This window comes from Chrysemys picta, chromosome 3 (genome assembly GCF_011386835.1).
Source record: "Chrysemys picta bellii isolate R12L10 chromosome 3, ASM1138683v2, whole genome shotgun sequence".
Taxonomy (NCBI): domain Eukaryota; kingdom Metazoa; phylum Chordata; order Testudines; family Emydidae; genus Chrysemys; species Chrysemys picta.
Window position 1 is genome coordinate 52242336 of NC_088793.1, and position 24730 is coordinate 52267065.

Here is a 24730-nt window from a genome sequence, read left to right on the forward strand (position 1 = left end):
GAGCTTTTCAGATGAATCTTAAACAGTTTAAAATCTCTTGTATTAAATATGAATCTGTTTACCAAGTCATTGTGTAGTGCATCTCTTTTTGACAGTCTGGCAGCTGAATAATACCTTCATGCTTTAAAGAGGCCCGTAGTTTGACTGCATAATGCTGTCTGGGCTCTAGTAAAACATGCAGCCCTGTCTACATAAGAGAAAATTGCACAAGTGTAAATATCTGTGTCAGTCCCTGCTAGTCATGTGGCACTGTATAACCTGACCCAGTACCACTCCATACATACACCAGTCTGCCGTGAGGAGATTCAATCACTAAGTCCTACATGCTTCCCTTCCAAGCCATCTGGCTCGGGTAGAGGCCAGTCAGTTTCTTGCTCTAGGTCTATAGGGCACACCGACTGGCTCAGCCCTCTTGTTTTAGCCCTTCTGTGGGATGCTACTGCAGTAGGAAGAAATGTGTCACTGAGACCTCCTGTGCCTTCCAGCTGCTTGCATGCACGGTGCAGAGCTCCACCTAGGCTGGTCTGGGTGGTCAACCCCTTTGGGGCTAACATGGCAGGAAAACAGAAGACACAGGCTTAGCGAAGGAGTTTCTTAACCACGGTTACTTTACTGTTAAAACACTCAAACGTTCAAAGTTCTTTGCAACCAAAAGGCTGAAGCTAGACCCGCCCCGAGACGGAGTTTGCATCTGTTGTGACTGATCAGTGTATCCAAGACGGAAAGGGTCGCCACAGGGCCCCTTGCATGCGCGATCACCGACCTGGGCAGAGCGACCCTCTCCCCCAGTTCTTAAGTAGGGTCTCAGTGTTGTGGGCTCAGGGCCTCCCCAGTAGTATCTGCCTCTCTGCCCTGTGGGCCTCTGCGCGGAAAGCCCGCAGCTCCACGGGGAGGGCCCGGAGCTCAGTCCTTCAGCGCCAACGGCCCACCAGTGCCCTCGGTGACAGTCGGAAGCGGCCGAGCCCCTTGCCCGGCCAGGACAGCTGTCCGGCATGGCGGCACGGCCACACTGCTCAGGCGGCGCCGGGAGCTGAGGCGGGGCTCGCACCAGGATCCCGCTGGATTGTGCGGCGGGAGCTGGGCGCCGCTGACCCGCCCACGGGGAGCCGGAGGATAACGTGTGAAGCTACAGCCGGGGCTGCAGCGAAGCAGGCGCCGAGACTGGTCAGTTCAGCACCTCTACCCTCGCGCGCCGTTGGAAGCACACCCGCGCTGCCCGAGACGTTGCCTTCGGCGCTCTGCCCTTGAGGCTGTTACGCATGCGCCCCGTAACCTGCCTCTAGTAAACACAGCGGTCACGTGAGCTGGCCTGCGCGGCTCCGCTCTCCTCACGCACGCGGCGGGACGGGGGGCGCGTACACGGGCACGCGGCTGTCGGCAGTGAGCGCCAGGCCGAGCGGGCGGGACCACCTGAGGCAAGGGTCGACGGGGGGTGGGCACCTGAGCGCACCCCCCAACAAGGAGCGAGCCGCGCGCGCGCCCCCACCGCGTCCTCCTGTGCGGCCGCCGCCGTCCTCCTCCCGGACCTTGGCCGCGGGGCAGCGCTGGGCGGCGGAGCAAGGGTGAGTTACCGCCCCGGGGCACAGGGCGGCTGTGCGGCCGCATCGGGCACCTCCGCGTTCACCTTCCGGGCCTCCTGGGCCCGAAGCAGCGGCGGGAAGGTGGCGCGGCCTGGAGCAGGGGCCTCTGCGTTGGCTGCCATGGGCCTCCATCCGCTCCGGCGTGAGGCCTCCGCCCCGCCACCACGCTGGCACTGGCCGGGGGGAGCCCGGGGCCGCTGGGCACCGAGCTAGAGTCGTCTCCGCCCCTTTCAAGGGGGCGGCCCCGGGATATGCTGGCCGCCCTGAAGCAAGCTGGAGCCGGCGCCGCTCGGCCCTGGCTACCCTCAGGCCTCGGCCTTCTGCCCTGTGGTTCTCCTACCTTCCCCCTCCCCTCCTCCGGGCCTTCTCCTGTCTAGGGCCTACTGCCCTTCTCCCCAGCTCCCTCGGGCCTTCTGCCCGGTGGTCCTCCCCCCTGTCCCGGGCCTGCTGCCTTTCCCCCTCCCCCACCACTGACCTGTGTCTGCTACTCTGCCCTCCCATCTGTCCCCTGGGGCCTACTACACACACTTCCCCTGGGGTCTGTTACTGACCTGGGCCTCCTATCCTTCCCTCACTCCTTCTTGCCCCCATGTCCTACACTCTTCTCCCTATCCCCCTCCCCCTACTACTGACCTGGGCCTACTATACACTCTTCCATCCCCCCCCTCCCTGAGGGCGTGCTACTGACTTGGGCCTGCTAGACCCAGTCCTACATCCATTGCTGTATCTCCCCCTCCCAATACACACACACACACTGCACCAGCACCCATTACTGTACTTCCCCAGGACACATCATGCTGCCAATCTGGACCCTGCTATACCCTTCCGCAGGACCAATTGCTGTACCTCCACCTCCTCCATATACAGACCACCCATACTGATCTGAGGCCCTTCTCTAGCACCTGCCTCTACGCCACTGCTGAACCAAATCCTGCTGCAGTTAACTCTTGCCACACACATTCTTACTCCCATCAATCCCAGATGAATGATGATTGGACCTTCTGCAGCTCCTCTCACTCCCTTCAGTGCCTGCTCAACCATCCCTTGCTATTCCATCTCCCCCTTCCCCCCCCTAAAAACGACAGACAATCTCCAGTGACTCAGACCCTGCTATTTCCCCCCTGACCTCCATTGATTTATTTCTCCCCACCATACTCCTAAACCTGGCATCAGAACAGATAAACAGAACTGCATCTTTCTACAGTACTTCTTGCATGGGGGTTACAAGTAAAAGAGATGAGTGAAAATAACCCACCTTTCTTGCCCAGATGAACAGAGTTTGTCAAAGTGTCATACACATTATGTATTATGGTAGCTATTCCCAAATTAGCATATATACCGTGTGTCCCTTCCTCACTGTCTGTAGTCTGAAAGATGCTGTGGACAATGGAGTGGGGTATTTGGAAATGGAGGTGCTCTGTTTATGGGTAACTCTCATGAAGTGTTCTGCAGAATGAAAGCTGCAGAGGGTCAGCACATAATGCAATATTTATACAGAATAGAGTATTCAAAGTTTAATTTTTGTACCTGCTTTCATATATTTTATAAATAGATTTGATTTCTGGACACTACAGATTTGCTCCGTCTTTTGGTGGCTTTTAAAAATTAATACAAATTCACTGAAACTAATAAAAATATTTTTGGTGCAAGTGTAAGTATTATAATAGACTTTAAGGAGGGTAAGTAAATGTGTAACTCCTCCCAATTAAAATAGTAGATTTGCACTTGAATTGGTTTAATAAATGTATTAAACATACTAATACAATTATATTATGTAGTTAAGCATTTTATATATAGGAACATTTTAAAATGTTGGGTTTTATATTACTTGGAATAATTATTAAACTGTCCAATAAATGGGTGAGGATGTTAGGTTTTACATTTACCCATAATAGTATTCCCACAGCCATGTATGTCATCTCTCAGCCATCCTTTTCTTGAAAAGCTGTAACTCTATTTTCTGTACAAATTACTTTAGATACATTCTAAATCTGGATTCAAAACTCGCTCTATTTCTTAGCAATCATTACCATTTAGACTGGGAAAAAAACTGGATGACTTCACCTATATGAACTGCAGTATGTTGCCCAGTCAATTAACCTTGCAACTGCTTGTTACCTCTAGAAGTTAACAGTAACATATCAGTATGTGTAGGATATTGGATAGATTTAACACAGCACAGTCACTTGCTGGACTGTAACTTGTTGAATTACTGTCTCAAAATAATCTTAATTGAAAACTTCTGTTTCAAGATCTTTAGTTGTAGCCTAGATCTACTATATCCATTACATTCCCTTCATTTCCTAATAATTAATTTAAATTGGCATTTGCTTCAGCACATAGACTAAAACTGACTTAGACTGTAAATAAAGGGTAAACTGTGGAACAGTCCAGTTTGGTGCCATATGGAATTATTTTAGCCCTGTTTTTAGTTTAAATATGTGATGAAATGGAAACCTATAAAAATATTCAATTTACAAACTATACTTAATCAAGGTGTGGCACACACCAGTAAGGAAAGGAATATGTGCAGGAGATACAAAACATGTATTAACTTGCATTTGTGCATTTGGGAAAATTGATCTTATGCATATGGGAAAGTTTTGGAAAGCAATAAGGTCATAAAACATTTTGTTGCAATGCAAAGCAGTTTGGTTATGAGCTTACATTGTGATCTGATCACAAAACTAATAAAAAAAAAATTGAATGGCATGTAAAAGAGGCATGGGATAAATACCCCTGTTTGTATTGCACTAGAGAAACATCGTCATACAGGGGGACTTACTTAGGAGCTTTTGAAAATTCCAGTAGGCTGCATTTTCAGGTGCCTAAATATTTTTTAAAATTGTCTCTAAGTGTAGTTCAGAGCAGCTCTTTATCAGAATGCTGTTGATAAGTTTAAAGTAATTTCTGAACAAAATTATTATGGGGCTGGATGGATTGACCTATTAGCACTAAAAGAAATATGTACAGTTTGACATGTTATGACTAATACTTAGCATTTACAGCATGTACAGTTTTTAAATGCTTTATAACAAGTTTTTGACAATTTGGGTGTAAAAACCAAGGAGAATAGCTATTTTGTGTGGTCAAGGCGTATAATGAGTAATATGATAAAAATTAATATAGAAAACTTTAAAATGGATGTAGTTGTACCTCTTCTTGCTGCAAAAAAAGGGAAAGAGGCATATTTTGTTGAGTAGGGAATGGGTGGTAGCAGGGGCTAATCTGTTCAAGGTAGAACATTGCTGGTGGGATCTTGTAAGTGGTTGTGAAAGGTTTCACTTTTGTGAGTACAGTCTTTCTCCTTTCTGTCTTCCTTTCCAACTCCTTGCCATTTTAAAAAACATATCTTCCTTCTGACTGAGACCTTTACCAAGTTCTGGTTTATTAACATAATTATCTTGGATCATGCTTACTGGATCTCTTTGTTAGAGAAATACCCTAAAATACCTTTTTGACTGCTTAGGTGCTTCCTTTGAAATACTGAGGAAGCTAGTTCTGAGGGGTCTGCTGTCCATCAGTGATGAAAGGCTGAATGTTCAAGATAGTCATATAAAGAATTCTACCTACTTTAGTTAGTTTTAATTGACTTAATATAGAGTTATAGAATTTAAGGTCAGAAGGGACATACATCACCTAGTCTGATCTCCTGTATATCACAGGCCACCAACACCATCCAGCCCCACATACTAAACCCAGCACCCAACAACCAAAATTAAACCAAAGTCTAGCAGCCCACAGAAGACTAGACTACTACGTGCCACAGGGAGAACAGGCAAGATTAAGGTGCACCAATGCCTAAGGCCCCTGCAATGGCATGGCAATGAGTAAGTGAGATACCAGGTAATCCCAGCAAGTGACCTGCACAAGAAGCCAAAACCCCTCCAAGATCACATCCGATGTAACTGGGGGGTTTTCATGGGGGAAAATTCCTTCCTGACCCAACATGTGGTGAACAGTTAGACCCTGAGCAGGTGAGCAAGAACCACCCAGCAAATACTTGATAAAGAATGCTTGGTGCCCAACTTAGAGCACTGGTCCACTCCATCCAGTGCCCTAGCTCCACCTCTGATGCTTCAGAGGAAGAAGACAAAACAAACAAACAAAATCAGAATAAAACTGGGGGAGAGAGAGAGAGTGGGGGAAGGAATCCCTTCATGACCCCTGCAGTTGGATGGCTGAAGCGTGAGCATTTTAGGAACATAAAACTGGGACATAGACTGGACGTTAGCCCCTGGAGCTGCTGAGCACTGCCCCCTGCCATTACAAGCAACTGTGTCATACAATAGCACTCATAAATTTGTCCAGTTCTTTCTTAAAACTAGTTAAATTGTTTGCCCCAAAAATGTCTGTTGGGAAGCTGTTCCAGAACCTCTGACTTGTCAGGCTGTTGACATTTCAACAGCTCTATCATTAGCATATGCTTCTGGTAGACTCATTTATAAAGAACTTTAAGGTAGGGTGAAAAAGAGAAGAGCAGGTTAGGAGAGTCAGAAAACAATGTGATGAAGAGTCAAGTCCAGTAATACTTGTAGCTAAAATAAGGCTAATTTCCAAAGCTAAAAACAACTGAGTCAAATCAGCATGGAAGAATTTAATTAGAAAAAATGGTCATTGGGAATCATTTAAGAACACCTCACTAGATGCCCCAAAAGCCACAATTGAGGAAGAAGGTGTACAGGTTACAAAACTGATCTGGTTTAGAGGGAAAGTGAAGGCAGCTATAAAATAATAATAATAATAAAACAACAAATGGAAGAAAGGAGAAGTTGATGGTAATGACTATAAATTAGGTGTTAGGAGTTGTAGAAACTGATAAGTGAAGCAAAGGGACATGGAGAAATCTATGGTCAGCAGAATTAAGGACAATAAGGAGTTTCCAAAATATATTAGGAACACAAAGAATTCTAACAATGATATTGGTCCAGTACTAGATGGAAATGGTAAAATTATAATGATGCAGAAAAGGCAGAAGTGTTCAATAAATATTTCAGTTTTGTATTGGGGGATGGAGGGAACAGAAGCTGTAGTCTTATCACTGGTATCTCTGGAGGTTGCTAAACGGAAATTACTGAAGTTAGCCATTTAAAATCAGCTGGTCAAGATAATTTGCATCCAATAGTTTTAAAAGAGCTTGCTGAGGCGCATGTTGGATCATTAATGTTGATTTTCAATAAGTCTTGGAGCATTGAGGAAGTTCAGGAGACTGGAAGAAAGCTAATGTGCCAATTTTTAATGGGATGACCCAGGTACTTATAGGTCCGTCAGCCTGACACCAATCTCAGGCAAGATAATGGAGTGGCTGATAGAGGACTCATGTAAGAGAGAATTAAAGGAAGATAATGTAATTAATGGAAATCATCATGGGTTTATTTGAAATAGATCCTGTCAAACTACTTGATATCTTTTGATGTTGAGATTGCAAGTTTGGTTGATAAAAGCAGGGCTGGAGCGCGGAGCAGCTCTGGAGCAGCGGAGTTGCAGGTTTTTGCCTGGAGCTGGAGCGGGGCCAGAGCACAGCTCCAAAGCCCTGGATAAAAGTAATAATCTTGATGTAATTTACTTAGACTTCAGTAAGGTGTTTTACTTGATACTGCATGATATTTTGATTAAAAAACATGGAACAATATGAAATTAACGTGGCATGTGTTAAAGGAGTTAAAACTGGCTGACTAACTGATAGGTATCTAACTGAAAATGGGGAATTGTCATGAAGCGGGTGTGTTTCCAGTGGGGTCCTGCAAGGAGTGGTTTTTGGCCCTGTACTGTTTAATATCTTTATCAATAACCTGGAAGAAAACATAAAATAGTTACTGATAAAGTTTGCAGATGACACTCAAAATGGGGTGTGGTAAATAATGAAGAGGGCGGGTCACTAATTCAGAGTGATCTGGATTGCTTGGTAATATGGGCACAAGCAAACAATATGTGTTTTAATATGGCTAAATGTAAATGTATACATATATAGACAATACTTACAGGACGGGGAAGCATCTATCCTGGGAAGCAGTGACTGTGGAAAGGATTTTGGTGGTGTGTTGGACAGTCAGCTGAACATGAGCTCCTAGTGTGACGCTATGGCCAGAAGAGCTAATGTGATCCTGGGATGAATACACGGGAATCTTGTGTAAGAGAAGAGAGGTCATTTTACCTCTGTATTTGGCACTGGTGTAACTACTGCTGGAATACTGTGTCCAGTTCTGGTGCCCATAATTCAAGAAGGATGTTGATAAATTGGAGAGGGTTCAGTGAAGAGCCATAACACCGATTAAAGGGTTAAAAAACATGCCTTACACTGATGCAAGGAGCTCAATATATTTAACTTACCAAAGAGAAGGTTAAGGGGTGACATGATTATAGTCCATAAGTACGTACACAGGGAACAGATATTTAATAATGGGCTCTTCACTCTACCAGAGAGAGGAATTAACGCAATCCAGTGGCTGGAAGTAGAAGCTAGACAAATTCAGACTGGCATACGTTCTTATTGGTGAGAACAGTTAACTGTTGGAACAGTTTACCAAGGGTCATGATATACTCTAGGAATTATTTTGGGAAAGGTCTGTGGTCTTTATTGTACAGGACTTCAGACTAGATGATCACAGTTGTCCATTCTGGTCTTGGGATCTATGAATGAAAGTAAGGGACTGAGAGCTGGGCAAACTTCTCCCATACAGTATGGCCAATGTGCCTTAGACCTGACCTACAACTATACTAGTACTGATGGTAATCTTTTGAGTAGAGACTATTAGGCACATTTTTTTTGATGGCTTTGTGATTGGAATAAAATTGAAGAACAGCTGGAAAGAGACCACATTCAGCCATGTTTCCACCTAGCTTTGTATTTTTTTTTTTAAAGGACACTGCCAAGATAAATTTTATATCTTTAAAACTATTTTCCTGTAGTTATGTAGGAATTCAGATGCTTAACATAAATTGGTGGTCATACCAAATATTTTTTTCTCTGTGATGTGTATTAGTTGCTCTTGATTATTGTACTTGAGGCAGAGTGGTCCAGTGGATAAGCCACATTGGCCTTGGAGTCATGAGATCTGAGTGCTATTATCCATTCTGCCACTAACATGCTGTGTGACCTCGAGCAAGTCACTTCACATCTTATACCTCTGTTCCCCTTCGAACATTTTGTTTCTCATCTGTTTAGATTGTAAACACTGTGGGGCATAGACACTTGCTGTGTGTCAGTACAGTGCCTGGTACAATTAGGCTTTCTCTCAGTTTGGGCCTCTAAGCACTACTGTAATACAAATAATAGCTTCTGGCATTAAAATACAAACCCACAATAACTTGAATTAGAGGAGTATCAAACCCATATTATCTTTTTGTTTGCTTTGATTATAAAAGGACAGGTGGTTTTAAAACTTACTTATTTCTACTGAGTGTCTCCTCTCTGAAATGAAATTCATTGGTGGATGTGATGTAACCAAGGTCTCCCAGTCTGTCATCAATCTGTGGTGGCTCTGGATATTTATAATCCTGGGGGAGCCGGGGGGGGGGGGGGTAAACTAAATTTAATATGATGAATGCTCCTTTCACTTGGGTTATTTAAGGTACAGTATGCAGCATAAGGTTAAAAAGGATTTTTCTGTTTGAATGTAGTTAATTTCATACCAGCTACGATGGAGCTTTCTTCTTTTGCCTCCCAGTCTGACATTTTATCATAGTAGGGCTATATGCCATTTGATAACATTTTCTGGCCTTTATTGTGGAGTCTGCATATAGGGTCCAACTCATTTCCCATGAGTGTGTCTAGATGTTTTTTTTTAAAACTTTGGTCATTGACCAGTCTCAAAGCCAACAAAGTCCTTGTTGAAAAGGCTGCATTGTTTAGTGTATGAGACTTAGGCCCTGGTCCCACAAATGACTACATATGTGCGCATGGGTCTACCCCATCAAGTGCCTTAGTACAATCATATACTCTACACAAAATATGCACACTTGTTCCAGGGGACCTCATTAACACTATTCAGAAAAATATATAAAAATAATGGAACTAATTATATCTGATCCTTAATACATTAGGAGTCCACAGCAGCAGAAGACTTAGTTGATTAGCTCAGCTAATACCATTGTCAACATTTAGCATTCTAATTAGCAGTTACATAAGGAACATTTTAAACCTCTGTAAATTTTGCTTTTTCCTTCAGTTTAGGTTCTGCCAGATTCCATTATTCATAGCCTAAGTTAAATTTATGTTATACTTTACGTTTAAAAAAGTGAACTTGATTCTCTGTCTTCATCTGAGACCGCTTGACTTAAAAGTTTGACTGTATGAAATTTGGCTAATATAAATTTAGGAATATAAAATGAATATATGCAGAGCAGTAGCAGGTTAAAAAAAGGTTTTGAGAAAGGTAAATTATAGTTAACATCAACTAAGAAAAATATGAAACCTGATGTACATAATAAGCTAACAGTAAGTGGAGGTAGACTCTTGAAAAAAATAAAAGCTTATACTTAAAGAAAAAGGCAGCTAAAGAATACATTAAAGTTAAATGTATCCAAAGAAAATCCAGAATATGTAAATGGAAAGTATAATTAAAGAGGAATAGTGTAATTTGTGGACTGTTCTAATCTGTAATGTTCCTTGCAGACAAGTACACTTAAGAAGAGTTTGTGTGGACACCACCTTCCTCCGATATGCTTTTTTTCCCTCCTGCAAAGCTGGTTTGAAGGAGGAGAAATTTGATATGTGAATTCCTTTCTCTTGGAAATCATAATCATTGTGGACTACTTTTAATGTAATTCTGGCTGGATACTGTGCAATATGAATCTCTGCCACACTTAATAATACCATAACAATATTTTAGTCAAGCATTCTTTGGGATACAGAGACCTCAATTATGCTTATTTTGTGGCACAAAAAAATGAATTTTACGAACTGGAAATAGGGAAAATGGGAAAGGACAGGTTAAAGCAATGAGAGAGAGAGAACCTAGACAGATTTTAAGTTAGCTGAAACTGTGGAAGACTGACAAGTTCCTACAATAAATATTTGTGATGTGGACCTACATTTTGTTCCTAAAGAGAACCTAGAAATTAAGGTTGAAAATTTAAAAAAAACAGTGATGTTAAAAACAGCCATTAACCCCTAGGGGCAGAAAAGTGCCTCGTTTAGAACAGAAGTTTAACTCCTAATTTTGCTAATGCATGGAATATACTCTCATTGGAAGGATGTTAAAAGTAAAACAAAAAACTTCCTCAAAATTCATTAGGTACTGTGTGAAAGGTAACTTATCTGCAGTAGATGTTTCTATATAATATTTGTACAGTATGGAATATAGATTCTGAAGGACACTGACAATGAGATATACAGATATGACATTTGAATCCATAGCAGCAGAAACATTTTTCTGAATTTCATACAATGCTGTATAAATTATTGCAGAAAAGTTCAAAACTTCTGTTACTGGAACAAATGACAGTGGGTCAGAGTTGAATCATACTTTCATGCCTGTTCTCTCCCCCCCCCCCCCCCCTCCATGGGTCTATGACCTATAATCTTAATTGTTGATCTTGCTTTTGAGGACATAGGTTTTTGAATATTAAGAGTATTCTGTTTGTATGTTTTTGTTATAAACAGGGTCTGTGGCTGAAGAACTTGATGTAGAATTGTGCTCCAAAATAGAAGCTTTTGTTTATAAAAATTAAGAATAGCCTGGTATTTGTGATCAGTTAGTCGTTGGCTGTAAACATGGCTTGTGTCCACAAACACAATTAGCTATTGTGGCAGCTAATCATGTTTAAATCCTTTTAAGAGGCCTGGACTGGTGCATGGTTCTTCAGCATTATCTACACCAAGTTTTTTTTTTTTTAATCCCATGGTTGAATTTGTAGTCTGTTCAACTACATTAGTGTTGGCAACATTGTCTAGGGTAGGGTGTCCAGCTTGCCATCTTTTTTAACAATGTGCCATTTAAAACTACTCCGTGTACAGTATGTTAACAATGGTTCAACTGTATTAGCAGTTACATGTTGTGAACAACCATGTCACTTGACTGGTGCCAACAGCCATGGGGAAACTTAGAAAACTTCCCTAGTATGGAAAAGGCATAGAGGATTTCAGTGTTGTAAGTGAATTCTAAACCCTTAACACTTTTGAGCACCTTGTGTCCGCACACACACAACTGTTTGTAATAATGCATGAGCATTTCCGTTGCAGTTACATATTCAGGGCAGATTTCACAACCATTGTCCTGTATCTGTTGCTTGGTATCTTATGAGGTTATGAGGTGAGGAGAGAACAAGAGAGGATATGCATCTTCTTCCTTTCTCCAAAAGCCTCAACTACTTTCTGGCTGCCAAAACCTATAGTCTATCAAAACCTTATTGTGTGCCAACATGCCAACTTTCCGCTACCCAGCTATTGAACATAGCAGCCTTCTCTGTATCCCTGTCTCCTTGTACAATGCAGTTATCTGTTTTTGCTCCAAAAACATGGAGCATACTGACAACATGAGGACAATATAAAATTAAAATTATATTAACTGTTCATTTTTAATATTTAGTTAAATATTTACTCGACTTTTTTATTAATTACTGAATCTGCAGCAGAATTTCCAATTTGTCATACAGAAGTATTACAGAAACCAGGACAGGTCTTGTCACATGATATAGGTGCAGCTTGCTAGTAGAGTACACTGGGGCTTGCTTATACAACATAGCAACTTAAAGTTAATAACAAATAGTGAAATCAGTGACACAACCACCAAAACAGCTTGTTGGTTTCTTAGGTTATTTACAATTTGTAGCTTATTTTCTTATGGTATTTTTCTTATCTTTCTATAGGGCTGAAAGACACACAGGAGTCTTCATGGATATAGTTGATACATTTAACCATTTAATTCCTACTGAACACTTAGATGATGCCCTATTTCTAGGATCCAACCTGGAGAATGAAGTCTGTGAGGATTTTAGTACAAGTCAGAATCTCTTAGAGGATTCGCTGAAGAACATGCTCAGCGATAAGGATCCTATGCTAGGATCTGCAAGTGCCCAGTTCTGTTTGCCTGTTTTGGATAGCAATGATCCCAATTTCCAGATGCCTTGTTCAACAGGTAAATCTTACAATTTTTTAAGATTACAATTTAAAATACTTAGTGCCATCCCTTTTTGCTAATGTAGAAAATGATGAGTTGGGGTTTTTCCCCTTCTATTTTATGACTTAGGCCCCAGGCATTAAAACACAGGCTGTTCTTTATTTCCCACCGAAGCAGTGATAAGCTTTGCATAAGTACTACACCTAACCAGCAAAAGTAGCCAGCTGCCTTCAGAATTGCAACAATGCAGAGTTAGCAGTAGGAGTGCTTGGATGATGCAAACTATTCCTGAGAGCTCTGAGACACTCTGATAATTCTAGGCTTTTTAGTACTCAGGTGATACCGAATCCCAAGGTTTTTTGCTTTGGTTGGTTTCAAACCAAACCATTGCCATCGCTAACAGTGTTCTTTGTAATAGTTGGGATATATTTGAATTAGAACCAGTTCGTAGCAATGTTTAAAAGAGGAATACCATTGTTTAATGGTTATTGAAAAGTGTATTGCAACATTTTTGAAAGTTATTAAAAGCCACTGGGCCAGTTTTTAATTTCATTTACATTGACAGAATATTTACATTGAATTCATTGTAAATCTGGCCCACTATTCATGTATCCTTATGGTTAAAAGTTCAAAGATTTCATGGTTGATTGGTAGTACAAACAGAATCTTGATATGGATAACATTGCTGAAATTTCAGTAGTGCTTTGCAGTGTTTGAGCTATAGATCTGAAAATGCTGATATCATATCGTCAAGTACTTTAATCAGTTTTTTTCCAAACCTCCTCCCTCCTCAAAAAAACAAAAACCATTTCCTCATCACAGTGAGGAAGCGAGTTATGTTACTGCAGAACCTAGAATAGATTCTCATCTTAACTCAATTTTCTGTTTTATAGCTCCAGCTAATAGATCAAGGAAAGTAACAACAAGGGTATTTCTAGAAATGAACTGTAAAGCAAAAACTAAATATTTTGACCTTTACTGCATCTTCATGATGACTAAAGACAGCCTCTTCCCCCACACTCTTCTTCCTTCTTCACTCCCCCGTAGTCCCTCAACCTACAATGCTCCCCCCCCCCCCCAAAAAATCCTGTTTTTCACATTAGACGTACGGAATCCTCACTATCTCATGGACTTGGACAAAATTTGGATTATATGAATAGTAATGATGCACAAGTCTGTTATCTGTTATGGAGTCACTGCTCCATTTCCTCCAGATATTGCTGGGGATGCTGAATCTTATCCTAAGATATGTCAATATTGCACATCCTCTTGGGTACACATGTTCTGCATAGTCATGTGTATATAAGTGTATACACGGTGTATACCTGTCTTTACAAGATAGGTATACACCGTGTATACCTATCTTGTAAAGATGTGAGGAAACAGAAATGAAACCTAGTCGTAGAAAGATTAGAAATATGGCCAGACTTCATCAAAACGTCAGTATACAAAATATATTTCAGGACGGAGGCTTCAATTCTTCTAATCTAAGTAGTAGTCGTCCCCGTCCCCCCCGCACAAAGATTTCTTATGCTCACATTTCCATGTACTCCATAGCAAGTTGAACCTAAATTCTGCAGTAACATTCTTGGATTCTGTGGCACTGTAGTGGAAATTCTGCGACAGCTGTTTTTTAAATTTATAAGTGGAATTTTTAACGAATGAAATATGAAAATGAATAATACAATAAGGACAGAAGATCTTTTTATATTAAAGTCCATTTATTTTGTGCTGTTCCTACACTTGTACCTCTCAGTATTCCAAATATTTTTGTTTTAACAACTTGCATTGTAGAAATTGTCAGGACAAAGCTGGAGGATTTGGCAGCTGCATGGAGAGGAGTTGGGGCTTTTGGCACAGTAGCTGGATGTTTTTGCTAAAATGATCAGAAGTGGTAATTAACAATACGGATATTTAAATTTCAAGCTTACCATGCCATTGAAAATAATGACTCAATTCATCCTTTTGACAGCTATTGTTTCAGGCTGTCTGCAGACTTGAATTGTGTTGGTTTATACTCTGTTCACATTGTCATGGTTTTCTTTCAAACCCTAAAGGCTAGAAACATGCTTTTAAATAAATAAATAAATGAAAACTTATATTTTGGGGTGCAGTTCTGTCATGCAATGAGGATTCAATGGGATAATGGTATGCATCTGGTCTTACTTTTTCTCAAGGAAGGCGTATCGTATTCTAAAGGTGATCTTGCACCAGCAGTGGCTATGCTTTGCAGTTGGAACAACCATTATCATTTCCAAGCAATGTTTTTCTGCCAGTCCCCACTCACTGAGTGTTCATGTAGCTGATGGCAGATTTGGTAGTCTGTGTGAGAGACTATGCAGCTCACTGTAACCTGGACTAGCTACTGGAGAAAGTAAAGTAATGCAAGTTGACAGGTTTCAATGTGCTCTGCACCATCAAGCTCCTGGGGAACACTTTGAGTGCCTAGTGAACCATCAGAAGAGTTCCCTTATCACATCTCAGAAATGCTTGCATCTGGGAGTTGTATTCAAAATTAACATGGTCTCGTAGTATTGTCTGAGGAGAAATAAAAACAAAATTTAGGCCTTTTATTGAACAATTCCTCACACCCCTTTAGGTATCGGCACACCAGTGTCATCTGCTGCTCATTGTGGTGGTGGTGGTTTGTGTAGCACAATCTCTATACTCCACCTCTGCCTCCTTCATAACTTCCTGATCAGGCATTGAAACTCCCACATACGGGATATTGGATCATCTGTTGAGAATTACTCTGAACTTTCAGAGGTCCATTAGAAATGATCACCTCATCATCTCTTCAAGGGAAAACTTATAATAGATATTCCAGCAATCTATAAATTTATTGAGCGATTCCAATCTGAACTCCCACCCCGTAACTCAGTCTCCTTTATAGTCATTCATGTGAAGACTGACTAGTGCCACAATGGCTTATCTCAACCATCAAGACACAAAAAAAGTGAAAGCCAAAACAGAGGCTAGAAAGATTTCTACATTTGGGTCTGCACCATATTGCCACACACACCTGCTGTAAAACCAACAGTCTTGCTGATTGGCTCAGATACTGTAATCTGGATGAGGGGAAATGAGAGCTAACCAAGCAAGTTTTTGAGCAGATTTCATTGAGATTTCTGTGTTTGCCTCTTCACAACTCAGTCCAACAAAGATAATTACATTCTCCTTCTCGCATTGACAACTATAGGCGTGAAGAGGACACCCTATTATTCTTTTGTCTCCATTAATATTACCAGCTTCTCTTCACATCCAGTGTAGCCAGAAACGTCAGTGCAAACTTCAGTAATCCTGATCCAACTTTCCTAAACCAGTGCCTCACCCACACCTTAAGTGTCTAATGCTTACTTTGTGGAACCTGAATGGTCATACTTCCTTAAACATAGTTACTCTTGAGCTGGTTGATTCACTCCTTAAATTCAGAAAAACCTCCTCCCAAGCAAGTTTTTAGGAGCATATGGAGGACCTGATATTCATGGTACATGAGGAGGAAGGCGAGAGAGTGAGTCTACAAAAAGATATTCCTGACTTCTTCTTAGATGATTTTTTCATAAGGGTCACTACGTGGAAAGTGAGAGTGTCTGTACTGCATGCGGTACATCCGACCCCTTCCCATTCTATCCAGCTGATTCATCCTCCATTCTAAAAGGAGGATCACTTCAAGGACTATTGAGTATAATGGAAGCATAGGCTAGTATTTACTAAATCTTGTTTTGAACCACTGGATGAAATGTATTTATGGTTTCTGACTAAAGTTTGCCTTCTTTTGAGCAACACATTGGCTAGATATTTTAGCACTATTTGGCTGTTTCCATTAAAAGCAACCTTACCTTCATTTCCTCCCCGATACGCTGTTTCTAAGGCTAGTTTGGCTCTTTAGAGAAATTGGGTTGGTCAGTTAACCAATCAATTTTCTTTCCCTAAATTTTCTCATGTCTTGGCAAAACAAAAATGCTTTACATGTTTTCAAGGTAATAAAATGTGGGTTTGCCAAAAGTAAATGATGGAGGAAATGTCTGCTGTATTGATTTTGATTGGTATTACATCTGGGACATAAGGGATTTTGATGCTTTGCTGTACCCATTTCTATTTCTAGTTGACCATTGACCTATTTTTCAACTTTAATTGAACCTCCTTTTGAAGGTTTAAATGCTTACTCTTTTGGAGTACAACTTGGTGGGTGGAGAATCATGAAACATCGAGATTTCAGGGCAGTTCCATTGATGTGTGTATCATACATTCATGAAGCACTACAAAATTGACATTCCTCATTTGATTTTGCCTTTGCATATAGTCTTTTGTTCTTCCTGTGTTCCTTCAAATGAGAGCCCTTCTGTTTTAAGAATAAAATATATAGAATAAATTCAGTTTCTTTGTATCATTTGGCTTAATATTTCTACTTCAGACATTTTTAACTTTTTTACTTGAAATTGTTGGAGGATGTTCTTTATTGTTTGCTACTTCCAAACTTGACAGAACAGCAGATTACCATGACTGACAATTGTGAAGTCAGTTTCCATATTATAGAACTGCCTTTTCTAAATGGGAATTCAGTGCTTCATCAAGCCCCATACTGGATTATTACTTTGGCTACTTCTGAATGGCTGGCTGCAGCACAGGGATGGTAATTTGATCCTTCTCTTCAGATTTTCTGCTCTGAGAGAGCAAGGAGATGGCAAATCTTTCATTTAATACTTTTTTGGGGTGAAGGAGAGGAACAAGTGTCCAACCCGATGTTCTGAGATCTAAATGGTTTTTCTTTTGTAGTTTTTTTTTCTTCCTTAGTTTTGGCAGTATTGACTGGGGGACATTGTTAGCACTGTTCACTGAGTGTCTCTACAGGGTATTGACAAGCAGACCCTCTTTGATCTAAACGAATATACTTTAAAACAGAGTGGAGGATAAATTAATAAAATATATGGAATTTGGATTGTTGGTGTAAATTATATAAGTAGTGACTTAATTTGAAGATCTGTGGAAAACTGATTTTTTTCTCTATCAGTTAAAGAATAATCTTAATTCAGATTCTTGCATCTTGGTATCGCAGATCATTCTAAGAAATGGCACACTAGTATAGGAAGATCCACTTTCATTTGCATAACTTCAAGTTAATGAAAGCTTTATTCACTTGAATATTAATTATTCCCTGTTTTACAAATCTTTCATCCAACTCTAAGGCTTGCACAGGCGTATGGTACAATAGTTGCTGCTTTCCCTATTAGATCCCCTCACCTTCTATGCTGATGGCCTATTGCATCAAATCACAATATACAACATGGTAGAAATATTAAATTGTGCAGCATTTATAGCATATGTTGAAGTCAAACTTGGAGCAACTTAGGTATAGTTGCTCCTATTGTTACCATTAGTTAACAGAGATGGAGGCAGCAGACAAGAACAGTATAAAGCAGCAATAATGGTGTTGTGTTCCTAATAATCAGCTCCCCCCCCCCCCCCCAAAAAAAAAATTAAACTGAGATAAGAAAAAAATCAAACCTGCTATGGAAATCTGCAGCCCTAGGAAAACTGGCTTGGAACCACAGTTTGGAATTACCTTGTCTCATGTCAAAAGGTATAACCATCTCCATTTAGTCTAAGTAATTTTTTTAATATAATGGATAATGGAGGAAAGAATTATTTTACTGAACATATAAACCAGTGAAGATATTGTACATTTTATAGTTCAGGTCAGAGTTTTGAATGTAATTTGTTTTTTTCCCTCTCTGGATACTGTGGAAGTCTTGGTTTTTTAAATATTCCATTAACGAAATAACAGCAAATAGCTGTAATTTTTAACTTTTGTAGAAATGGATTTTTTTTAAAAGTTGTAAGTAAAAATAAATAGTTACATCTGTATGGTGCAAATAACCACTAATATGAGACATTAATACACTACTGTTGTAGTTTTAAAAATTCTTAAATCTCGGTAATCCAAAGTATTTTAAAACATTAAATTGATTGCCGGTATTACATCTTTCTGTATGTTCTATTTTACATCTTACTCAGATTTTTTCCCCTTGTCTTTCCATTTTGTTCAAATTGCCCATCCATGTATAACCCACTTGTCTTTCAGACATGGAAAAAACCCTTGTTTTTTTGTTTGTTATATTCTCCTCAGTGATTTTCACTTTCTTACTCTTGCTTATTTTCTGTTGTTGATCTTTCCATCTTTAGTTCTTCTCTTGCCTTCCTTAGTATCAGTTTGTGTCTGTACTGTAGCCCTCTGTTTCTTCATTTATTTCTGTTACTTGTTGCTACCTTTGCCCTTTTCTCAGGTCTCTGTCTTTCTGTCTGTCTTTCTCAATATACATTTCTACTGTCACTTTTTCCCATCATTTTCCCAGCAAGATTCTGTGTTGAATGCTCCTCATTCAGTCTAACAGTTGAAATACACCTCTACCCCGATATAACGCGACCCGATATAACACGAATTTGGCTATAATGCGGTAAAGCAGTGCTCTGGGGGGGGCGGGGCTGCGCACTCCGGCGGATCAAAGCAAGTTCGATATAACGTGGTTTCATCTATGGCGTGGCAAGATTTTTTTGGCTCCAAAGGACAGCATTATATCGGGGTAGAGGTGTAGTTGCATTGCAGCTCAAGTGGCTTGAAATTAACAAGTTTCTATGGTGCTGATTCCCCTATAAGATGGAAATTGCAGCACATAGTCTGTTAGCATGTTTTAGTTCTTATGCTCCAATTGAGGGTCTCTAATATCTCGCAGCAGCAGCTGCATATTTCCCCTTGCCTGTAATAATAAGAAGGGCATTAACTCTGTGCACATGATACATTCTGAGCACAAATATCAGAAAACCTGGGACATTAATGCAAGCTCTGAGAAGCACTCCAAAAGTATGTTTCAGAAGTTATTTGACTAAGCAGTTTTCATGCATCATCTCATCTTGGGGAAGGAAATGGAAGAGAGAGAATACTTTACATGTAATACTAATCCGAAAGTGATTGGGTACATTATTATAAACCGAGTGCAGAATTATTTGAATAACATTCATTCAAGTGAGCAGGATGTAACTATTATCAATCTTGTCGCATACATAAGTATATAAAAAAGCTTGACTGAATAGAGTCAAAATATTGTTGGGTATGTGAATTTATATTTGAAAACTGACACTGATTTGCACAAAGACATGTCTTCCAGCAATCTTAGGCATACAGTGCAATGCCAAAAGATTGTCAAAATACAAATTGAATAAAAGCCAATAGAAGTAAATTACTGTTGGTTCTGGAAACTCTTAACTCTAGCTTCCTGATTGATTGTCCATTGTCCAGAATTAAGTTCAAATAGCAAATTCAAGTGTAAATCTTCTGAAGAGTCACATTTATTGTTTGCACTGTACCAGGGTTAATCTGTGTAATCCGGCTGTATAAAAACTGTCAAATATTTCGCTAAAATATTAATTTTTCTCCCTTCATGGTAGAAAAATCGAGGGTGGGGGACCTTCTGCTGTTAAAGCTTGTTTATTGACCATTGTTCGGTTAGCTGTATCAATGTCTTGCAGTTTATCCCTTTCACATTTGGAGTATCTTAAGAGAATAGTCAACATTGAACAACTTTCACAGATTTCATTGTCTTTTTTTTTTTTCTTGCGAATATTGCAAACACATAGAGTTGAAAAAAGACAGTTGATATTTTCTGATGGGACAGTCTACAAATTTTAATGGTTATTTAAGTCCCTTTAACAGCTGCTTTCTCTGATTTTCAAGACAAATATATTGTATGTCATGTCACAGTTTTAAATAACCATTTTTAACCATTTATCAGAAATTTTTAAAGATCCTATTTGTCATATAAATTAGTTTGCCTTGAAATGCTTCTAGATAGCTTTCTACTGTTCAGGCAGTTGTATCAGTTGTCTGGAGTCTGTGCTGTATTTGTTAAACCCTGCTACTTGTTCTGCAAAATCACTTGGGTACTTGGATTGATCTCACAGATTTCGCATCCCACAGGGACCAGGATTCATTAATCACACATAGGATCTTGGGATAGGAGAGGCTACCATTGCAGAACCATACTTAGAGAAAGTGAGGAGAGTGGCTGGTACAGTGGCTTGACTGCCTCTTAGGAAACCTATGTTCAGGAGCAACCTCTGGGATCCTTCTCAGGTTAGTGGAGGCTAGGAATGTGACAGACTATGTTCTCAGTCTCTGGCTGGAAGACTAGTGCATGCTGTGCTCAGTGCTCTTCCTAGTGGCATTAGTGACTCACAGATGCAGATATATGTAATTGGAATTTAAAATTTAAAAACTGTGTCCTAGAACAACAATGTGGCTTAAACTTTCTGCATTTTTGGATCAGCTCTTTCTACTGTTCTCCTTTTCTTCACTTAGGTGGGAATGGACAGCAAGGGACAGCTGAATCCTATAAGGCTTGGGTACCTTCCCCTGTTGTTGTTTTTTAATAAAATAAAATAAAATAAAAGTGAGTCCACTGCAAGTGGCATGACTCTTTGACAAGGACCTCCTCAGAAATGATAAGTTTGGGTGATAGCTTTTTCTACACTGAAACTGCCTCATATGAGAATTTTCTATCTCACGTCCTCATTTTTCATTTTGTTTGTTCTCAAATGCCCCCTCTTATTTTTATTTTTTTTTTAATCTGGCCTTCCCCCTTTTCTGGCCCCCCACCCTTCCCAGCCTCTTATAACTAGATACTTTTAAGTTTTAGGCTCTTTTTTGTTTTTATTTTTTTCAGTTATTGGTCTTGATGATATTATGGATGAAGAAGGAGTTAAAGAAAGTGGTAACGATACCATTGATGAAGATGACGTAATTTTACCTAACAGGAATTTAAGGGACCAATTGGATGACACTTCAGTCAAGTCACCAAGAAAATCACCACGTTTAATGGCACAAGGTGATCATTCAAATAATGCAAAGATTTGCATGTCTGGGGACATTTGGGGGTTTTACAACTTTTTTTTCTCTATTTTAAACTTTAAGTCAATGTTGTTAATCACTTGGTTATGTGAAGGATAATATAAATATTTTGAAATTATTTTTCATCAGAACTATTTAACAGCATTAATGTTGTAAACATTTAATGATTTTGGAAAAATGGACCTATTGCTAAAGGTTCCAAATAACTCAGTTTTGGGGTATAATTTTAGTGAAGGAGGTGATGGTGCCATTAACCTGACTCATGTAAAGAGGTCAGAAAGATGTGAACTCTAACCCCGGTAAAGAGATAAGATACTAATTAGTGGAGCCATTTTATATATTCAAACAGCATTGAAGTAAACCATTGCCTAAAAACTCCAATTTTGAAGTCAATCTGACCAATATCGGACTGTCTCTCTGTATAGCGCAGTATTCTATTAAAACGTAGAATTTTTGGAAATACATTATTTCATGTAAGTATTACGTGTGGGAGGGTGATGGAGAAAAGAAAATACATCAGAGTTGAAGCAGTATAGATTGAACTGCATTTTAAAACTACGTATGAGATTTGGAAATGCCTGATTTATAATATATACAAAATAATTTTCACAATTTTCTTTAAATGTAAAAATTTGATTTGAAATTCAATATGTTCTGTAGGTCCTTATTTTCAATGTTTTTGCTGTTTCCTTTTGTGGATTTTAAGTAAGGTTGTTATCTTAATAATAGTTTGATCTTGTATAAAAGTCATTCATCCAAAGATCTCAACATGCTTTACAAATGATTAACTTTTAAAGTATAAGAGTTCACATCAAATATGAACTTTAATGGATGTCAGATTACTTTAAGAATCCCAAAATTATATGTAAGCTTAACTACTGTGTTTTTGTTTTAGTGACAAGAAACTTTATTTGTATGATACTTTCTTCATATAGAAGGACAATTAAATACTCTTCCTATTTCAGTGATAGTATGACCTTTTAGATGTAAGAAATTCTGGTTTCTTGCTTGCTATCCAGAACTTGCATGGCCATTTACATTTGTCTAAACAGTGACAATGTCAAATTGAAATACAAATCTTTTGTATTTGTTTTAAATTTTAATAATGTTTCTTGAAATCAAGAAACAATGATCTAACATTTTGTCCGTTAATCTTGTAAATTAAACATTTTGTAAGTTAAATTTTGTTGAGTCATAAATTATTTTCACTGTAGTCTAATCTTGTGTTTGCCAGGAAAAGAGTGAAATATACCTAAGAGATTCTCTTTTTTTCTTTAATAGAACCAGTACGAAGTTTGCGGCAAAGTACTATAGCAAAGCGTTCAAACATTGCACCTCTTGCTAATATCAAGAAAGCAGCTGTAAAATCTGGATGTGCCCAAAAGGGAGGACCGAAACAGCAAGACAAGGGTCAAACTAAACAGGAAGAAGTTAATATACCAATGAAACTAGAACATCTTAAAGAGGTTAGGCGTAGTAGTAGACTATCTGGTCAGACAGAGGAAACAGAAGAAGTGTCATCACCTTCTCCAAGTAGTTCAAAACAGTCTGCTTGTCATGAAAAGATGGATGAAGTAAAATCTGAAACTTTCAAGCAAGGAAAATTGGATGAAACGTTCCATGAATTAAGAGGTGGTTCTCTTTCAACAGACACTTGTTCTTCTACTGAAGAAGCAGAAAGCAAAACAGAGACTGTTACAAAAACAAGGCTGGATTTTGTAACCTCTGCAAATAATGAAGCTAATAAAGTAAAAAATATCGATATATTTAAAAATAAAGTGGATGAAACTATGGTTGGTGAAATAGGTTCTGATACCTCTTCAGAAGAAAAGACTGAATACAAAATCAAGGAAACAGAGGAGAAACCTAAAGAAAATGACCAAAGCAAGATAAGTGGAATGACTACCATTTCATCTGTTACAACAGTTTGCATGAATTCAAGTGACATCCATGAGATCCCTTCAGTTCTATCCAGATCTGTAGAGGAGAAGACAAAATGTAGGTTAGATCCACTGACTACTGTGGAAGCTTCTGGTAAAAATGTTATGTCATTAAAAGACTGTAAAACTGAGCCTTTAGATGACCCTAAAGAGGCCGATAAAAATATTAATCCATCTAGCAAACACTTGGACAGTACAGAATTGGATAAAACAGCCTTGAAAAGTACTATTTCTGCTGAAGCAGGAAGTAATATTTTAGAAAGCAGTATTGTTCATGATTATCCAAGCCAAAATGTACAGCAGCAGGACAGCTATATTAAAATGGAAGGATATGAGGCAACAAAGCTTCAGGATGATAATAGAATTTCAACAAAAAGTCCCAAAACTGTGAAGTCCAAACACATTAAATCTATGGTACAGATGAAACAAAATGTGACTGCAGGTGCAGGACGAAAATTACTCGCAACTAAACAACAAATAAGCCATTCAAAACCACGAGTTGGTGTTAGTGTTTCAAGTTTTCACAGTGCATCTCCAATAAGTCTGAAAAGGAGTGCAGATGAGCAAGAGAGGTGGCAGCATTTTCACAAAACAGTTAAAATTAGGAAAAAACAAACTGATAAAGATGTGAAAGCACAGAGCTTTGATATGGGGGTCACAGTGAAGAAGCAGACCCATACCTTGGTGAAAAAAGTATCACACGTCCAAACACCTGTGCAAAAGACATCAGTTCAGAATGTGAGTGACAAGTCTCTTAATCACCAGGGTTGTTCAAAAGAAATCCACCATCCTGTCTCAGCGTCTGTGCATCCACTGTCAGGTCATTTGCTACATCAAAATCAGAAACAAACACAGAAACATCAACTTGCAATTGCACTTAAAACAAATAGTTATGTAAAAGAAGAAAGAGAGACAAATCCCACAGGTTTAGAACATTTGAAGGAGGATGAAAGAGAAAAACTGAAATTGAAAAAGATTGAGAAGAATCTTCAACCTCGCCAGAGAAGAAGCAGTAAAAGCCTTTCACTTGATGAACCTCCCTTGTTCATTCCAGATAACATTTCTACTGTAAAACGTGAAGGCTCAGAACATACCTCTCCAAGCGAAAGCAAATATGTATGGGTTCCCACCAAGCAGTGCGGTTTTTGCAGAAAGCCGCATGGCAACAGGTGTGTGGTTTGGGATATACAGTGTTTTTGTTGGTTTCAAAAGATAAGTGTTTTTTTTTTACATTCAGGTTTCTGTTGC

General features: G+C 39.4%; 1 protein-coding gene across 5 annotated transcripts in view; it reads left to right on the forward strand.

The window, feature by feature from the left end:
- Positions 1-1297: 1297 nt before the first annotated feature.
- The window catches only part of PHF3 (PHD finger protein 3), a 71788-nt gene continuing 48355 nt past the window's right edge, over positions 1298-24730 (forward strand). Inside the window, exons 1-4 of one of the 5 annotated variants that reach the window (XM_005300171.5) lie at positions 1298-1562; positions 20613-20768; positions 21358-21519; positions 22824-24651. In XM_005300171.5, coding sequence (XP_005300228.1) covers positions 21378-21519; positions 22824-24651 — 1970 coding nt within the window. In that variant the 5' untranslated portion in view covers positions 1298-1562; positions 20613-20768; positions 21358-21377. Of the gene's footprint in view, positions 1563-12389; positions 12659-20612; positions 20769-21357; positions 21520-22823; positions 24652-24730 lie in introns of all 5 variants that reach the window. The other 4 variants (XM_005300169.5, XM_005300172.4, XM_065587926.1 and 1 more) reach the window with 4 other exon arrangements.